The 20,781-nt window shown below is 36.8% G+C and overlaps 1 protein-coding gene across 3 annotated transcripts in view; it reads right to left on the reverse strand.

Moving 5' to 3' along the window:
* Positions 1 to 476: 476 nt before the first annotated feature.
* ASCC3 (activating signal cointegrator 1 complex subunit 3) overlaps positions 477 to 20,781 on the reverse strand; it is a 255,012-nt gene continuing 234,707 nt past the window's right edge. For all 3 annotated transcript variants that reach the window (XM_032105143.1, XM_032105141.1, XM_032105142.1), the window contains exons 38-42: positions 12,206 to 12,357; positions 11,551 to 11,701; positions 5,531 to 5,737; positions 3,569 to 3,744; positions 477 to 3,476 (exon numbers count right to left, since the gene is read on the reverse strand). In XM_032105143.1, the coding sequence (XP_031961034.1) occupies positions 3,341 to 3,476; positions 3,569 to 3,744; positions 5,531 to 5,737; positions 11,551 to 11,701; positions 12,206 to 12,357 (822 nt within the window). In that variant the 3' untranslated portion in view covers positions 477 to 3,340. The remainder of the gene's footprint in view (positions 3,477 to 3,568; positions 3,745 to 5,530; positions 5,738 to 11,550; positions 11,702 to 12,205; positions 12,358 to 20,781) is intronic.

Genomic DNA, 20,781 nt, shown 5'->3' on the forward strand with positions numbered 1-20,781 from the left:
TTCAATCTACAACAGAAAAAGACCTCCAGTAGTGAGGATGGCTTTGTGTTGCCACTGATACATTCACTACCTGGGCTAGAACTGAAATCTTAAGTAAGGTTCTAAACAACAGACTGTATTATAAGAGCTCCTGCAGAAGAGATATGGGATGGTGGTACCTACCCAAACCTGTTCTAGCTCCTGCTGGGCACTGCTGTGATGCTGTTATCAGACCAGGACAGGAATGATGGGAAAGGATGAAGTCCCAGAGGCAGACTTAAATATGCCTTGATACACAAAGTGTGCCTCTTTTTTGCTGCTTTCCAAGTTTTGGAAGAGGTACCACACCTGAGCAGGCATGACTGCAGCTGCTCCTAGAAGGGGGAGGGGAGAGTAAAAACAAAAACCTGCTTGCAAACTGCAATGAGCAACTTAACATTAAAAATTTCTGTGTGTGCTGTTACTTTGCTCATTTATCGATAAAGGTGATAATTACATCATTGAAGTATTCATTTATTTTTTAAAATTCTGTTTGGTTTTCATACTTTTGTTAGACAGCTATTCTCACTTTTCACCATAAGTTACCACTGGATTGAACACATTCATTGTTCCTTCTGAGCAGCTGTTTCAAATGTATCAGAATTCTTTCTCCCGGATTTTTCACCTAAATACTGATTCTAATAAATTTGCTTAAATTCATTCTGTATTACTTTAGACTTTGTCTTCATGAATCCAATACTTTTGTAAAAAAAAAAAAAAACAAAACGCTTCAAATATGTTATTTACAAATGTCACCAAAATATTTCTAAAAACAATTAATATGCTAGGAAATACAGTATTTCCAAACCAAGGTACAGATGGCACAAATGACATTACAGAAACTCTTCAACTGATTAATACTGAATACTGTAGCTATTGTCTGGTACTCTGCAGTTAGACTTTCTGTGATGTGCATTTACAAAGCAACAAGGGTTAGTGTCACTATGTTGGTATGTTGTTTGACTGTGGCATAGCTCTTTTTCCTAATTAATTAAAATTGTTGAGGGACAATGTATTGCTTCAGCCAAGTTTTCCAAAGAAAGGACTTAATTTCCATGAAAATTTAAACTTCCAAAGTAGATGAAACAATTATCTTAAAAATGGACTAATTAAATGTGTGAATAACCAAACTATTGCCTAACAATTTGAAAAAAAATCTGTTTCTTCTGTGACACAACACCGTATTATATTGATATAGTCTAAATGGCAAAGGCGGCTTTTGTGTCATCTATCATATGTAAATTTAGTGAGAACGTGGGATGATAATAGAAGAAATTGTTAGGTACATTTGAATAGGTAATATATTACCTATATATAATAATGAAATATGACATTTTTAACATGATAAGGGGATGAATACACTCAAGTACAGAATTGATCATTTTCAAATCGCTTCCCACAATTTAGAGGTGCCAGATATGAAATAAATTACTGGTTAACTACTGAGCCTTTGAAATCAGCCAGCCTTCTGCTTGCTGCAGTGTGATGTTGCCAGCAGGTCGAGAGAGCTGATCAGCACTGGTGAGGCCACACTACTGGAGCACCATGTCTGGCTTGGGGCAGAGAGACACAGACATGTTAGAGAGAGTCCAGCAAAAGGCCACAGAATAGATGATGGAGTGGCTGGACCATCTCTCACATGAAGAAAGGCTGAGAGAGCTGGGACTGTTCAGCCTGGAGAAGGCTCAGGGAAATCTTGTCAGTGGGTATCTGAATGGCAGATATTGACAAGGACACAGCCAGGACCTTTTCAGTGGTATCTGGTGTCAGGACCAGAGGCAACAGGCACACCTGGAAACACAGAAGGGTCCCTCTTGAACAGCAAGAAATACGTTTTTTTACTGTGAGGGTGACCAAACCCTGTCACAGGTTGTCCAGGGAGGTGGTGGAGTCTCCATATTTGAAGATGTGGTCCTGGGCAATCAGCTCCAGCTGGCTCTGCCTGAGGAAAGGGGTTAGCCCAGACAACCTCTAGAGGGCCCTCCCAAAATCAGCCATGCTGTGATTCTATGTAGGTGGAGCATCACCAGTGCCATTTTTTTCCCGGAAAGCTTCCAGGTAACAACTCTGCCGTATTCTTTCATCTGGTGAAATACAATGGAAATGACAGCAAAATGATCCCTTGGAGAGGTAATGCTTATCAGCTCAATGCAAAGCTGAGCAAGTGCAAATATTAATATTCAGTTTAAGGTCTATATCTGAATGAAAATGCACTGATGTTTCTGTAAGTATGTTGGCTCCAAGTGCTTGCTCAGCATCTTGAATCCTCTTAAGACTTGAGGACTGGCCTCAGGATGTGTAGTCTCATCACAAGATAGATGCTGCTACCTTCTGCCTTCAGATTTATTCCTTGCAGGTACTATCACAGACCTGGGCATCTCTTAAGACAATATCTTTTACCTGGCAGAACTATTTCTCGCTCATCATGCCTCCTGTTGCAACCCCCATTTTTGGAGCCTCATGCCCTCTTCTTTACAGAACTTAATCACCCACTTTAGCACTGAGCCCTAGAACAGGACACCCAATTTTACATGCCTTAGTCCTACAAAATTCAGGAAAAAACAGTAAGGAAATTGCAAGTATGTAATATATATATGTGTGTGTGTGTATATATGTATGTACACACACGTAAAGAGTAAACTTTAATTATTATCTACATGAATTGCATCATTGCTATACCGGAAATATTTTTTATGATTTAGCTTGCCCTCATAACCAGATTTACTGCTTATATAATTAATATAAATTTGTGAATTTTTTCTTTGGATTATCATTTTCAAAATGTACTATGCATGAAGAGGATTTTGTTACTATATCTCCCATATTTACACCTAAAAATACAGTGAAAAACATTCTGGGAATATTTTTATTAAACAAGAAATACAACACATCCATCAATATTTTCAGCAGCTCTTAGATCAAATTTTGTATTTTTCCCTATAAATTAAAAAAGTTGACTATTTAAACACCATTAATAGACAGGCTATAGAACACTTTTCAAAATGAAGACGATAGCCCTGAATTTGCGCAAATTGCAGTATTATTCAGTCTTTTATTTTGATGTCTTAAAATTCAACTAACAATCTGACTTCTGAGAGAAGAAAGATAAAACAAGAAAAGACAAATCTTCATAAAGGAGTAAGGCCACTGTGGCTAACTGGGTGTCATCAGAGTTAATACAGCAGTCACTTCCAGTTTCCCCGTTGTCTTGAGGTTTGAAATTGGTTCCACTAAGGCAGATGCATTTTTGGATGTCCCAGAATGACCATATGTCTTAGTTGCAGGATCAGTTCTTTTGACTGAGTGGACCTTCCAGACAGCCCTACTTCAGAGCCAGGTGGCTCCTGGGCTCAGTCCCCTGCGTGGTGCCTTGTGCCGCTACAATGTTCAGGTAAATGTCATACTGTTGGTCCATGCCAAGGTAGCTGTCGCTCATGAGATAGAGGGTGTAGATACACCTGAAAAGTAAAAGCAGCATTGTTAGTTCGGGAATTGGGTCTTGACTACTTGGAAAACATAATAACTAAGAGAATTTGGAAGTTTGTCATACTTTCCAGGAGTTTCTGGAGTATAAAAAGCAACGGAAACAGTATTTCGATTTCTGACATATCCAGTTCTTTTCAGGGCAATGAGTTCTTTTTTATCGACTTCTCCCAATATCAAAAACCATCCTTCATCCTTGACTTTGGGGAATCGAGGAGCCATTGCTTTACTGTCCTGCTTGCCCTGTTGAGGAAAAGAAACAGCTTAGGAAAACTAGAAATCACCTTTCCAAAATGTCATTTTTCCTTGAATGGAAAACACCTCAAAACCACCTTGCTGTCAATTGTTAGGTAAGGCTATACATCAGTCAGACTAAAATAGTGTTATTTCTTTCCAGAAGAAGGGTTAAAAAAATAAAATAAAAATCACAGTCCACAGAGAAAAATTCAGAGTACCAGGTATTATTCCACTTATTTCGTAAACTACTAAAACTTGAATGGAAATACTATCCTCTTTCTGTAATTTTATCTAATATATTCCAAATACAGAAGGGTTAATTGTAAACCTAACATCTTTAAATAAAGCTGACCAGTATTATTCAAGTTTAATATAAAGACAAAACAAGCACTTATTTATTTGAGCTTGATATATCAAAAGGAAAGATTATTTTAGGAATTCTTTAAGACAGTGACTTTACTGCTGGAAGCTGAAGACAGAATGAAGCCTACTCAATCAACATTCATTTCGCGTTTTGTAGAGGGAAAGGTTTTACTGAAGATTTGTATGGAAGAAAAAACACCACCACAGCAATGAAGCTTTAGAAACAGTTTGATCCAGCTGTTTTTTACAAAAGAGGGATAAAATTCTAGGAGAGGTTTATAAAACAGTGATCACTGCATGAAATGCTTCTGCTCCTTTCTTTTCCATGGTTTCTACTTAGGAAAAGTCTCTGCCAGTAGCTGGCACAGCAAATAGAATGATGTATGGATGAGCTTCGACCCTTTGTCCTTCCTAAAATAAGACAGTTTCCCTTTGCAACTATGGTGAATCTGCTGTAGCCAGGACAAAAAGTCTTTTGGGAAACAAGAATACTTTTCAAATATAATTCTTAACTAATGTAAGATAACTTCAGGAGTTTCAACAGAACACATGTATCTCCACTATTATTTTTATCAAAATGAAATTGTCTTAAGAGTCTCAGAAGTAGCAGCTAAAACTGTTCTCCACTTTTGCCTTGAGCTCTAATTCTGGAAATTAAAATTCTTAATTATTTGAAATGTTAGAGAAATTAATTAGCAAAATTATAACCATGGTGGTCCATACGCTGCTCATGGTATGTAAATGACAGGACAAGGCATAGATAAGAGAGTGACAGCTCCAGTGTCAGCAGTGCCCCACATGAAGGCAGGCCCAACTCTCCCCAGAGCTGACATGCAGGTACACCCAGGTGCTGCAGCAGGGGCAGAGCAGCTGGAAAAGGGTGCAGCTCCTGGAGTTTCTGGCTTGGCACACCAAGACTTGCTGAGAGCCCTGCAAGCTGACTGGCCCAGGAGGCAATGGGATGTGCTTTAAATGGGCAAAGGGCTGGGACTGAAATGTAGGTGGGAAAGAACTGTATGTGGAAGTTGTTCTAGGAGCTGTTCAAAAAAGAATCAGATGTAAAACATACGGAAAATATTCTCAGTAAAGGCCTGAGGATGTGTTACGAGTAGAAACATATTTATAGGTGTGAGTCTGGTATGCAGTTTGGAAGCATCTGTGAATGTAATTGGAAAGCTTACAAACTAGTTTGATTTTTTTTTCATTGACTTGGTCTAGGATTTTACCTTAAGAGCCTACTTACTATCCTATTGCAACCTGAAAAAAATTTTTCCTCACTACTAATACACAAGAGGCTTTGAAAGTGTTTATAACTTACATAATACTTAAACCATAAAGAAACCTATTATACTGTACAAAGCATCATTGATAATGTAAATGGATTATTGGACACTTGTGCACTTGGGAAGGAAATGATAAATTAGTCTACCTGGTACCCCATCTGGGCTCTGTGCAGGTTTATTTGGAGCACATACTCTTGATCAGCATGCAGTTTGATCCATCTCTTGTCATCTCGTGTGTCTGTTGTCAGAGAAGGAACAGGTACTTCATTCTGTGGCTGAACTGCATCATCCCAGCTGCCCTTAATGCTCAGACTGACATTTAGAATTGGTAAACGGCACAAGAAATTCCAAGCCTGTAGAAAAACCAGATCCCTATGGATTACAAGATAATCTGTACAGTCATTATCACTCTAACAACAACAATTCAATGTGCAGTTTACATATTTTTCTATATTAATAATATTTTATTGTGTATTAGAATATATGTAATCATACAACTCTCAATCATAAGCATAAAATACCTTTCATTAACCTCTTATGCTACTTTCTTCCTAGCAAACAAAACAAATGTGAAACTCCTCAAGCATGTTCCACATGCCATACTAAGATTACTGATGTCTGAACACAGGAAAAATTCCTTACTGCTCCCGATTAAAGTATTTTTTCCCTATAAGCCACTTAAAAACTAATATAATTAAGTTTTAAATTAAACTTCCTTAGCATAATCCATAAAGAACAAGTCACTGCAGTGCTAATTAGCAATAGGCAAACCTCAGAGAGTTCAGAGGATCAGTTCAGATAATTAACCAAAAGTTCAACTGCATATCCAAAGTTATCCCTATTTTTTTTTTTTTAGGTTTTCTTGCATTGATCTTCATGAACTCTCCTTCTTGGAATTCTCCTGAGGAATTTTAAGTCTCTGCAGTTTCTCTTGAACTGCAACAGGTCCTCAACTTTCCCTCATCCTTGTGCAGAGAACTGTTGTTGGAGGATACAATCTGTGTAGATCAACATGACACTCTCTTAACCTTAAAAAGGCATCCTGAATATGCAGCCCTATGTTTCTCTCATTTTGGTCTCTATCAGACAAGGAAAAGCAGCTCTGAGAAGCTGTGACAAAAATGGAAGGGAGCAATGTAGGCTTTCATTTAGTGAAAAAGAAAATTAGCACGTTCACTCAATGAAATCTGTTAGGAAAAAGAAATGGGATTGGCTGTGGAATGGAGGCAGTGATTTGTGGCCTTCCTATGGCTGAAAAACATAGATCAGGATGGCACTGGAAGAAAAAAACAAAAGACCAAGAATCACCCTCTGCCCTGTTGTCTTTCCCCTCCACTCCCGGAACAGAACAGGAATCAGCATATATGAAAAGCTAGAGGGTGGGAAGGAGAAGGAAATAAGAATATTGATCTTGGCAAAGAGCCATCAGATACCAAAATGGGAACTTGTGGGAATGAAGAGGGTAGGGCATAATCACATGGGCAATAGCATGGGACAGAAATGTTTTATGTGGAAAAAACAAAAGCATTTTATTTTTCAAGTATTGGTTTGACCATATTGTGTTTCAACAAAATGTATTTCCATTTAGATTGTGCTTGATGCATCTGATTAGTTTTTCTTTGCTGGAAGGCATAGAGGCCTAACGAAAGCTAAGTTTGCTTTTTGCAGACATCATTGCCACTAGTCATACTGACAGTAATAGTATATGTCAATACATAATTAGGGATACAGCAGCCATGGTAAGCAGACCTAAGGTCGTGCTGCTCTCAGAAAGGTGGTGCTGTCTCTCTCTCCAGCGTTCTCCCCACCAGCTCGCTGTGCCCCTCTCTATCCCCGGTATGTTGGCATTGCCATGATGGGATTGTGCAGCTAGATGGATCAGCTTGCTAATCATTTTGGTGACAGCATGAACTTAGATCAGCTTAAAGCTGATTGTGGAAACATATTCTCTAATCCTGTGACTCTGAATAAGCATGAGCCTTCAGTGCCACTGAAAGAAGTGGTCCAGCCTCCTCCCCTGCTGGCACAAGCATTCACATAGCCACTTGGCTACAGGCCATTTTGACTGTCAGTGAGAGGGTTGATAGGATTCCTCCCTCCTCCTCCCCTCGTCCCCAGATGCTCATTCCCACCTCCTTGCCTGAGGCAGACACAGCATTTGTGCAGCTGTGCGGTGAGCTGGGTCAGAGGAGGTGAAAACGGCACAGGGAGGGCAGGACTGCCCATTTCGGCTGCAGCATAGGCTTATTTGGATTAAAATGGCTGCATTACCAGAGCCTGGCTGAACTAAATGAGAAAACTGATTTCAGCTACCAACTAATCTCTCTCTCTCTCTCTCTCCTCTTCTGTGTATTGCATGAACAGCTGTGTCTGTTCAGTGCAGAAGATGGGGAGGGCCAGCTGTGAGCGCTCAGGAACTGCAGCGTAAAAGCAGGGGACACAGATGAATTGCACCGATGTTCTTAACTGTGTCTTAGCTAGGAAATGACAGGAAAACTGTAATAGAAACTAAACAGCTAGGACTTTAAGGAAAAATACATCTGTCTTTGTCCCAACTCTGAAAGGAAATGGGGAAAAAAAGGCGGCACTTCGAAGAAGGTGAAAAAAATACCACCGACATTCTTAACTAAGTTGTTGTTGCCAGGATTTTGATACACTTCATACACTAGACTACTAAACCCACCTCCAGCAGATCACACTGGATGACAACTTGAGTAGTAACATCTCAACTGGCAAATGATTTTACGTTGAATGTAAAGATTTTTAAGAAGAAACTTAGAGTAGGAACTCTACAGACCCACTGTGTGAGAGTGTCTAAGCAGGGTATTTCTGCTGACTTCAGGAGAGGAACCCTGATACAAACCAACGGGGTGATCACCTCTTTGGCTGTACTTTAGATACCATTTACCTTGAAAGCTTTTATGTGTCTCAAAGGACAAGAACTGGTACAAATATGTTAGAACAAAGTTTAATTTCAGCAGAGATCATAATTTATTAACTCCTGTAGTGGCAATACTTGTTACCTTCATCATAATCTGGTGAAGGTTATGATTTGGGCTGGTTTATACCATACAACCCCAACATAATCTATTTGTCAAAGGCTGTCATGTCCTCATGTAGCTTTCATAATAGAAACAAACAAAGTAACTCTGAGTAACTTTCTAATTAGATGAGAAAGTAGCTTTAATACGTCATCCTATGTTGGCTATTAACTGTTGTATTTGATGATCTTAAAGGTCTTTTCCAACCTAAAGGATTTTATGATTCCTTGATTTATCAAGTCTTGTATATCTGAAAATCAAAGGCAAAGTTAGTACTGCTTGATCATTGATACAGTCTGCACAGCAGGAGGCCTTTTTATCATCCATGCAATGTGGGGAAAATGAAGAAATGCTTTTCTCACCAAAGAAAAAAGTCAAGTAGTAGCAGGTGAAAATGAAAAGAAGATTATAGGAACACAGACACTTCCAGAGTAAAAGTAGATAATACCATAGTAGAGATAATATTTATTTATTTTCAATCTTGAAGTTTCTTTTTTCTCTTTCAAAAATATCAATATCAACTTAATATTTTACAAGGTGCCTAATGCTTAAGTGACTTAGATACTGAAAAAGATTTGTTAAAGAAGTATGATTCACAATGAGTCACTGAAACAAACATAGAGCTTTGATCAGAGCTTGGGGTTAGTCTAAATAGTTTGAATTTAGGCTGTCAGCTTTTAAAGCTCCCCTGACTTTCAGTAAGGTTTGGAATTATAATACTAAATTCTGTAAAATTAAAGTCAGGCTACCATGTCGCTTCGGTATTTTTTGACAATTTTACTGTTTTTTTGCTGTATAGGAACACACAAGCATATATGACCTCCTTTTAACTATGTCAACATATCCAATATATACATGCACATATGTGCTATATATATACATTTATCTACCAAGCCCATAGATTCAAATCATAATGAAATGAAAAATTCTTCACAAACCTTTGGGAACATCATTAGTATTTTTGCCCATAATCTGTCTCCCCAGGACCTAGCCTGATATTCCAAATCCATGAGCAGCTTCAAGAGCCGCTATTTAAAAATTAATTACCAATCTGCTTAAAAGGCATTTTCTCCCTTCCAAATGTAAAATTTCTTCCTTTTCCCATCTGCCTGAAATTTATGTAAAGCTTAAGCTGTTTTTACCAGTTTCTTGCTAATAATCTTTAGCTTTAAGATATGGGTTCAATATACTTTGAGTAAGAAGTAAAATGTTTTTTAGGAAAAGAATGGTTTTGGCAATTTAGTGGTATATTTACCATTTTATTTGACTCTGTTCATGTCTGTCAAAAGGCTAAGCTTAAACTCTGTAGCCTAGTATTCTTTCTTTATAGAAAACATATCATACAGATGCTGAAGAATTTTTCTCTTGGTTGGCCCCTGTCTATGTGAGAACTTTAAGACTTTACATATGAAGACACTAAACAGGCAGTCTCAATATGAATTTTAATTTTTTGCAAGGTATTACAATAGGTTTTTTTTTTTCCCTGTAAAAAATAGAGTAAGGCATATAATGTATTGGTATAAAGGTTTCACATTTGTCATGCCCTATAACAATACAGTCATGGCTTTGCTATACCCAATACAGCCATTCCCAGCTCATGGAAATGAAACTTTCTCCTCATGTGATGGCAAGACATTATGTTTTTCCCTCTTATATGCATCTGTATTTACAAACATAGATGTATAGAGGCATAGAGTCATTTGCAGTGTGAACGTACACACCACATACACACAAGCTATTTTTGAAGAAACTGCTAAGACATTTCAATACCAGCCAAACATATTTATCTGAGGATTAATCTTCATCTATTGAATCAGACGAGAACACTGCCATGCACTACAATTATTTAATTAGCAGCCAAATCCCTCTGCCAGTCAGCAGCCGTTCCAGGCATACTGATGGGGCAGTAGATGCAAATCTCACAGTAGTACTGCTTTTTCTCATTACTACTGCAATTAGCACTTAAATTGATGCTTTAAACATACTAATTTCTGGAATAATTCAGGATTTGTATGTTACCTGGGATCGCCTCACTGCAGAGACGACACCAGATTGCTACGCAAAATTGAAGCACTTTTGAGCCAAATAACCATCATCATATCAGACAGAGCCAATTTGCATTTGCTTTTAAAGATAACAGAATGGCAATTTATGCAAATAAATTAAGTAAGTTTACTTCTGAGTTCTCCCTGAACTAATTACAACAATGTTCTAATTTTTTATCACATCTAAAAGTTGGACTTAAATCAATGTGTATTATGTTAGAAATCTGTTGTTAAAGGAAGCCTTTTTTTGATGTCAATACATTTTCTTAATTCAAAATTTTGATGTTAATTTGGTTACAAATGCAGATATCTGTTATAGACATTTAAGTACTTTTCTTCTTGTCTGCATACCAGTAAAAGGTTTAACTGAAGCTGAACAGTCAAACCCAGGATATATTGCTGTCCCTTTTAAACATTCAAATAAAAATCATTTGAAGCATAGCTTTTGAAGTTTTCATCTTATTTGAAATCAATAGGCTTAGCATGTGATGAATGCTATGGAATATAGCTGTCCTTTGCTGCAAATGCCTTGAAAATCAAACTGAAAACAAGACTTTAGTAGCTCAACATTTTGGAATAGTATTTTTTTTTCCCCTCCCCTGTGAAGTATGAAATTTTCATCTCCTTTTTCTGTTTCAAATACAAAATGAGTGCTAGATCTTTTACTAAGAGTATTCTCAGAAAAAATGGTGTTTGGCAGACCACTTCAGAAAACAGCTATGATGACATTTGCAATGCATGTATTCCTAGTGCAGAGCTATGAAAAGGTGGATAACACTCAGCAGATTGAATGACCTAGAGAAGCATCTTTAGAGCAGAGAGATGTGGTAATATCAGCCATAAACCAGAGTTTGTTACTGCTTAGCAGGGAATAAGTGAGAATAATATTAAGAAAACAAGCAGAGAAGAACCTTTGTAAAGCCAGCAGTACCTTGAAATTAGAGCAATGAATGTGTTGCACTTTATACAGAACGTCACATGATACTTACTGAAGGGGACAGAGTATTTCTTTTCCCAACTACTTTTCCTTTCCAATCACATGTGATATTGGTGATAATGATCACAAATAGAAAGTGTTACCTGTGAAATGTGCGCTGCTTGCAACTCACTGCCCACAATGGAAGCAAAAACATTCTCTTTTCCTTCACAGGCAGCCATTAGTTCGGGAAGACACTCGATAGGTCCTTGGTAACCTCCATGCACACTCTTCCTTTGGCCTTGGCTCCACTTCCTGATACAGACAGCAAAACATATGCCCAGGGAGGGAAAGCAAACATTTGTATTCAGTTGTTTTGGTGGTAAAATTCAGTACTGTTTTCTGTTTTTAAAGAGTGGTCATTTACTTTTGGTTAGCATTATCTATGCATCATCTAAGCATCTATAGAGCTTTGCCTTATCTATGATGTTAAGATGGATACTAATGTAGTTTTATAATAGATTAAAATAAAGAGATAATTAACATACAGAGTTAGATTTGTTAGCACTTGGAACCCTTCCAGTGGTCTCTTGTTAATTTGTCTGGAATCACGGTTCTCAAAATAATCTGTGGGGGTTAATTAATCCATGAATATTGAAAACAGAAACAGAAAATCCATTTGGCAAAGCATCACTGTGAAAGACAGAGTTCTGCTTCTGATTTGTTAACATTCTCGGGCCCAACAATGACATTCAAACAATCAGCAGCAGGAAGTGGAAAGAAATTGGAAACCTGCTAATGCTTAAAAGAATTACATACCGAAAAAGGTAAAGATGCTGGAGCTCTATATTTGGCAAAGTAAGCAGGGATGAGTCATGTATCCATCTACCCTGAACCACCATCTGCACCAGGTTGGTTATGTTCAGAGCAGTCACCAGCCAGCCATGATGTGCTGCAACATCCAGCATTGCCTAAGCAAAGGAGACACATAATAAAAACAAAGAATGCAAATGTAATTGCATACCTGGTTCATACAAGGAAGAGCATGTATTTAATGTTTAACATTAATGTTTAATGTGAACATACAGTGATTTCTAGGCCTTAACATAGGAATTTACTTCAACCTTTATTGATGGCAGTTAGGCACCTTTGGAATTAACCTTGAAAAAAGATGAATTAAATCCTGTATCATTGTCATCAGCTCTTACTCTCGAAAAGGTAATTTACACAATGGTTTTGGGGGTGAGAACTGAAGGTAGAATCTTTTCCGTACAAGTAAGTGCTCTTTGACATAACCCAGCCTAGAATGAAGGGAATGAATCTTAACACTTACTGTAAAGGAAAAGGTTAAAATTAATGGCAGTATTTGTTTATATTTTGACATGAGACCTTTCTCAGAACTACATAATTGAACTATTTAAGAACACCACCAATGTATTTACATTTGTTCAAAAATTAATACAAATATCATTTACCAGGAGCAATTATTATTTCCATTTGAACTAAGTACTTAAAAAATCCCTGGAATTGGACTAGATAAAAGCACTAAAATTTAGCTTATTAGCATATTTGAGGTTTTGTTTAACACTGACACATAATTGAAATCTTGAAGAAAGCTTACAAAATAGTTTATATTTTACCTAGGGTGAGTAAAAGCGATCAGAAACAAAATGGATTTCACCCTTTGCATTGTAAACAGTTGACTGTCTTGAGAATGAGGGATGTTTGGCTGTCTCTCCTTTGGCAACTCTATCCTGATCCTGAAAAGCTTTCCCAAAGTACACAGAGAACACAAGCAAACAAAAAACCCCTATCCAGCTATACATCAGACTTCGAAGTGTTAAAAATCATCCTGCCTTCCATGTCTCATGAATTTCCATTCCACCACTACTTCCCATATTTTGACAATACAAATAAGAGGTATACTGTTGGTACCATTAGCATAAAGATCTAAAGCTAATTCAATATGGATTTTGCAATGCAAATGGCCCTATGGACATGAAAAAAATGGTTCTGCTTGCTTTTTTTCTTGACTGGACTTACACTCTGTTTGGTTAGTCTGAAAGTGAATTTAAGAGTTCTTCCAAGGGAAAAAGAACCAAACATGAATTTTTTGTTTCAATTATTTTTAATAGTAAATGCAGCTATTTGGATATATAATATACTTTTTACCCTGTCTAGAGTACATTGAAAGAATGACTGTGATTCATGAAAGCATTTTAGCTGGTGAAGAAAATGACGCTATGTTAGTTGTCTTGCTTATTTTGTTCTTCAATAACATTATGATCACAATAAAGTGTGGGTCCTCATATTACAACACTCTAATTCATATTAGAGTAGAAAGTCATATATTTAACAGTAGTTTGTAATTTAGGGAATTCTGTGTTTGATTAAAATACTAGAAAATGGTTTTTTTAAGGAAGCAAGGAACACTGATATATTGAATCTGGTATATTGAACGGTTTCAACACCTTTTTAAATACCATCCTGGTGTTAGGAGAGTTGTAGTTTGATTTTAGGACCAGGCTTCAGATGTTTCCATGGGTTTTTCTTGTAAACACAAATGATATTGTTTGATACTTACTTAGGCAGCAGATACCTGCACCATTTTAACTTATTTTCCAGCCACTAGTGTAATGAGGAGAAGCTGTCTGTGTAAGTCTTTACATTTAATCAAATGTTTTACAGACAAACAAAAGGCAGCATTTACTTAAGGCAAACTAAACAGTGAAATCTTCTTTAAACAAAGGAGTTGTTTACACACGCAGAGCTATTTCAATTAAATTACACTGATTCTGGAGAAATACTGACTTTAAAGACACAAGTTAGTTTCACTCCTGGCCAAGTCACACAGTTTATTTTAGCAGTTTACAATGCAGTTTCAACAGGTTTTTTTTCCAGATCGGGGTGATAAGATCAGTGACAGAAAAATATTTAAAGTGTTACCCTGTATTACACAAATGTTGTCTCATTTCTCATGAATTGTGGATAAAGTGCCTTTCAGCTAATAAAGATTCAGATTTAATATTTTATTTTTTTTTTGTAGGAAAAGTCATAGCACCCTAAAACTCTCTAACATTCATAGTGACCCTAGAACCAGTACCTCACAACACAACCTTACTGGTTTCCATTTTCTGTCTTTTCACTTGGCTTGCCAAAGTGATTTCCATGTAGGACTATTTTCAACAAACAGAAAATAAAATTATGTTAGAAATCACATTTGAAAGGAGCAGCTTTGTGGCCTGCAGATTTATATGTTGGTTCACATTACATTTACTCACATAAGGATGGAATTGTTCTCAGCATCAGACTGGAGTCAGTCTTTGAAAATTACAAGGCAAGCTGCTCTTTACCTGATTTCACATTTTAAAGTATATTGAAGACTATCCATACAGTACAGTCTGTGTTTCTGAACAGTCTGTGTTGCTGAGACAGTCTGGTATCTGCCTCCTGTTCTCCACTACCTGATTCTTGTTCTTTTCTGCTATTCTGACAGCCTGAAACATCATGTTCCCCCATATGATACTGCTGTACATATTGTACATATGTGAAGAATAATGGGTGCACAGATATCCTATATTTTTCATAAGCAACAAGAAGAATAAACTAAATTGTATTTTTAGTCAGCGTGAAGGATTGGTATTTCATAAAATGCTTCTGAAGACGCACGCATAACACTGTTTATGTTGTTTTCTTTCTTTTGTTTTTTTTTTTCCAAATCTATCCCTCTCTCCCCTTTTAAACAGAGGTTTGAAAAGGGGAAAAGAAGACTGAAGATGTAAGAGAAAGATAAATCTAAACCAAGCTATACTCTGAAATTAACTGGAGGATCCTTTCACATAGAAAATCTCCTAGAAATTGATAGAGGCCTGCAGATAGATATCCCGTAGGGAGTAAGGAAAGCCTGTGTGTGTGAGACTCTGTGTTCCACATTGTTATAATGAATCCACATGGCAAATCCTCTTTTCCTCCTTATTTTCTGCTTCTTCACCCATAGAATTTATTCACAGCATCTCTATCTGGATGTGAAATCCAAGACAGTGACATTGTGAAAAAGTCAGAACAATGGTAAAGTTGGCTTGTTTCATCTGCTGCCTTGGAAACCTCCACATGTTTCATTTTCCTCTAAGTGAAAAACACAGAGATGCTTGATACTTAAATGGTTACTGAAATTCCTATAAATACTCAAGGTAACAAATTAAGTCATTCCCCTATTTCCAAATGTAAACATAAACAACTAAACAAAGAATATAATACAAAGCACAAAAAATTAAAGTACTTAATATTTATATTATCTGATGAATAACATATTTAGTCTCTCTAGTTTATCTAGTTGCTACCTGTTTGGTTTGTTGTTATTTTCAAGTACAAACCAGTATAATTTTATAGAAACTTGTGGCTTATTTTAGCTCTTATTTTGCAAAGAAGTAAGTAAATTCTAAATAACTTTGAGCTGGTAAGATTGGAACAGATTAAGAGTATTATTCTAAATTGAGAAATGGCACAAATTGGTTACCTGCCTTTCTAGCCTATGAATTTAAACCACTACAGGGTAATTTCATCACAGAGAAAAACTTAAGAGGACAGTGAGTGCAAGAAATGAAACAGGAATCAGTAAGGATGCTTTAACTACAGAAAAGTATTTCTGTACACATATACATGTATTTTTTGGTGAACCAACAAATTAAAAAAAGACAAATAAACCAAAACAAAAAACCCCCCTTTAAGCCCACAACTTTTAAACATAAAGTAGAATAAATGGGGTAAATAGATGGAGTCAAGGAAATTATGGATTGTTATAGTAGAAAATATGTTTACCAACATCTTATTTCGAGCTCCTTCTGTGCTTAGGAGAATAAAAGCAGACGCCTATACTGATATGGGTTTATATGAAAGATTCAAACAATAGCTCTTAAGCCTTCCAAATGTCATACTTGGTCAAATACGAAGTAATAATAGCAATTAGTGACACCTCCTTTACATTTTGTCTGTCGCTATAAAAAATAGCTTGGCTTGTGCCAATGTGGAAAACAACAACCTACTAACCATGGCAGGGGCAGCACAAAATTGCTGATGCTCAACAACTGATGTAGATGTTCTTGTCAGGTATGGCAAAAACTTTCATTCTGATGGCATTCAGAACTGAGTGTCAAAATGTTTGCATCAAAATCTGGCTATTGCTGTCATCATTCCAGGAGTGCATTAAGACCAAGCCCTCAGCATCTATGATCAGGTTTTTATCTCCTTATTTTTAAGAGCAGTGTCTGCTTATCCTTAAGTACGGAATGATTTAAACTGATCAAATGGTACCTTTCTGGTCTAACATGAAGCTGAGATTTAACAATCTGTCTCTTTCTAGCCAAAGTTATTACCGATGCTTGGAATTTAAATGATGGTTTATAATTCCCTAGTTTGAGGGGAAGCAAAGATGGAGGCAGGATGTGGAAGACGAGTGTGCGGCACACTCACTGATAGCAACACACTGCTTTTGTCTGGTGTTATTAAGCACTCCCTGTGTGTGCTCAAAATAACAGATACTAAATTGTTCCATAATGAACATAGCCCCCCTCCTCCACTCACTCCCACTCATTTAGAAGATTTTTCAGGCTACCAAAATATCCTGATTGCTAAATTCTTTATTCTAGAGACTTTTTACGAAGTTTTTATAAACACTGGTTTTGGTATTACTTTCATATCCTTCATTTGAAAGTCAGATACTCTGGATGACTGTTGTACGACTGGGTAGGTGGCAGGGGACCAGACTAAAACTAGCAGAATTTCTGATCTACTCAAATGACTTAAATAGCTTTTTCCTTTAAGATAAGCTATTGAAGTGTTAAAAGTGATACAGCTTGCATCTTATTAATACAGACTGAATGCTGCTTAGAATAATTTCTTCTTTTTGAAGTCACCTGTCATATAACTGTGAATATACTAAGCATTTCAACTTAAATCCTGTAAATACAAATGTTAATATTTTGTGGATAAATTATATTTAAGGGATGTGACAATGAAACTATAATAACTGCTCTGGAAACAGAGGCAAGCTCAAGAAATGTAAGAAATGCTATTGCAGTTGAGAATTACACCTGTGATAACTCAGCTGAGTTGAGTGCCTACAGCGATGCCATTGGGGGTAATGACTTTGTGGATGGCGGATGAAACTTCAGGTGTACTCAGGGTGAGTTTCATGGCTCAAATTTATCTACCCTTAAAAGATTAATTTTATTTTTTGTATCAATGCTTCACAGACTATGACACTTTCTTGAGTGCTTTTATTCATTAATTTGAAGTTTAGTCTAGGACTAGATTTCAGTTACATGTAGGATTTTAAATCCATAGAGCTATTAAAATCATTAGAATGGTGCCTACTTACAGCTGTTTAAGACTACAGAATTTATGTGACAAATATTTATAGATAATAGACAAAAGGGTATGCATTTTACCTTTCTTCCTAAAAACTATGAATTCAGAATAATAATAATAATAATAATAATAATAATAATAATAATTTTTTTTTGCACATGCTTCAAATGTAGGAAGCCTTCCAACACATACGATTATATTATGATCCACATGTGACTTGATATTCTACTAATAAAAGTAAAGTATTTTTTCAGATGTTAAAGCATGCCATGTACTTTAAGTTCATGTTTTTATATAAATCATGACTATGATGCTTCAATTACATATCTTAGAAACAGCAACTGACTTGAAAAGTTGGAATTTATTTGAAGTATTACAGAGAGTTTAAGGTCACTACCTTTGGTATGTTATATATCAGTGAAACAGGTAACTGCAGAACCTTTGAAATTCAGAGGTCTAGTCCAAAATTACTTTTTAGAAATGTTTTAATCTGAGGAGGGGGAGGAGTTCTTTCAGATCAATTAAATTGCCCATAAATTACACAGCTGTGTAGTTTCAGCCTACAGAGCATCCCCCCTTGTACTTTATCAGAGATATAGTGAATAAGTTGTAATTAATCCTATTCAGAAGGCACTCCTTTTATACTGCCCTCTGTATCCCACTTCTCTTCACTTTTTTTTTGCAAGCATATTCAGTCCCCTCTTCCATATGCTCTGCTACCCCCTATGAGAGACTAATTCTTCATCCTCCCATCATCATAAAGGTCTCACTGATGTATGCAAATTAAAACCTTCCTAGCTGCTTCATAAGATTCCTATCTCTGTATTCATCCTTTAGCCTCCATAGTAACATTATTAGTATTTTCAGAACAGAACAGAAAGGACAAACCATTTACTGTCTACATTAAGTGGAGTGCAACCCTTGGGTTCTTACTGATTTCTTTTAATAGTATTACAGAAACAAAAGCAGCTACAGAGTGTGATACCAGCAATGTAAACTTGGTGGGGCATAAGCCAACGTTCAGAACTCATTGAGTCCCAACAGCCAATTTAACTTCAAATTACTAATTAATAAATTGATATTCTCTACTATACCAGTGAATTGCAAAAAGAATAAAACGTTTTTGATAAGAATGTCTTTGCAATAAATCCCAGTTTCCTAACATAAACAATTTCTTAAAGCCAGCATTTGTTTCAAATATTAAACAAATCTACCAAAACCATGACAGATACACATCTTTCTCATAATAAATCTGTCCTCTTTACAGTTTAGAGTCAGCTTCAAAGTAGGAATGTAATATTTGGTCAATAATCAAATTTTTTTGAGTGCATTCACAAGAATCCTTTTCAACAGCAACAGTTATTCCCAGTAACTTTCTCCTGAACTTTTAGCCCCTTAAGGTTAGCATTCAGGAAGCTCAGCTGCTGTCTAACAAACTTAATTAATCAAAAAGTCATTTCCGAGCTGTAACTATGAGTAAAAGTGCTTCAAGTGTGCTAGCAAGCCTACAAGTTAATCAAAATGCTAATGCAGTACAAATTAAAGTTGTGATTAACATTTCACAGTAGCTGCTTAAGTGAATTGATCACACAAATGGGTTAAGCATTACTCATTTCCTCCAGCCCCTACTGGGAAAAGGTTTGTCATAGGTGGGGGAGGGATTATGCACAAGCAGCACCAAATCATCATTAAACCATCACCAAGATGCTTCCATACACCAGATCACTGATTATCCACAGCAAGCAAAACTCCAACACCAGAAAGGTAACCCTCCCTTCTCCCACATATATATATACACCTACACAAGCAGGCAGCAATTCCAGCCCAACATGTCCAGGTACTTTCCCTACAAAGTGATCCATTGCTGTTTAATATCTGTAAATGAGCATTGCCACACAGTATAAGCCCTACAAGATTTTTTGATTATTCTATTATTTCCACATTCCTAATGTGGAATAATAGCCATACAGCCATGAAAGCAGCCAGTATTTAAGTAAAATTGCAAACATTGTGCTGTCACTGGAATATTACTGCATACACAAAGAATATGTGCAGCAGCAAGAGATGTGGCATCTGCTCTTCACTTGTTTCTGAGTAATCCTCTGCATTCTCAAGTTAATTTGATTCTCTTCCCTTCGTTCAGTAAAGCTGCCCATTTATTTATAGTTGCCAATGCAACCATTACACAAAAGCTCTTTCCCTGGACACTTCTGGACAAAGCTTACATACACAACTGTAAAATAGGCCTTTCCTGTACCTCCCACCACCTGTCAGCAAGCACTTGGCACACCTGTACTACCAACAGGCAACATATGGGCTCAAACCACTCTTAGGATCTCTAGGAACTTCTCCACTTCCTCATAAGCAGCAAAACAAAAGACTCAAGCGACATGGTTCTCCAAAGTTTTAGTGGCTGTTATGAACTGAGGAGGTTTGGGGAGGATGAGAAGTGCAAAGCTGAAGGACATTCTCTTTCTTTGAGTCCCAAAATGGCAACATGGGCTCCTTTGCCTTTGCATGGCCAGAAGTACTTTTTGTGTTCTACTGCTCCTTCTGAGGAGCCACCATCATCCACCCAGCACAGTCTGCAGTTTAGTACAGTAAGTATTTCATACATCAACTAGCTCTTAGCTGAATTGGGCAGCATATTTGTGCAATATTTGACAACTCTGAACATGTACTGCAAAGATATTGCTCATAAGACCTCTAGCAAAAATGCAATTTAAATGACTAGAAGCAACTTATTTACTTTAACTGTTTTAGAATGGGTAAAGCAGTATTATACACATCACCATCTAGCTAAGGAAACACAGTGCTTAACCCAAAGAGTATATTTCTTTCCTGTAAAAATTAAGATTCTCCAGAGGAGTAACATGATGGGGAAAGATCAGTGACAGCATTACAAGGTCCTTGTTACAGGGATGTGCGTGTTTCCCGTGCAGATGAGTCTTTCTTCTGCAGTTTGCAATCTGTTTTCATGTCCATCTTCTCTCAATGCCCAGCTACCCTACTGAGATGTGTTTAACACA

The sequence above is a fragment of the Corvus moneduloides genome, chromosome 3, assembly GCF_009650955.1.
Source record: "Corvus moneduloides isolate bCorMon1 chromosome 3, bCorMon1.pri, whole genome shotgun sequence".
In the NCBI taxonomy this organism is placed as follows: Eukaryota; Metazoa; Chordata; class Aves; order Passeriformes; family Corvidae; genus Corvus; species Corvus moneduloides.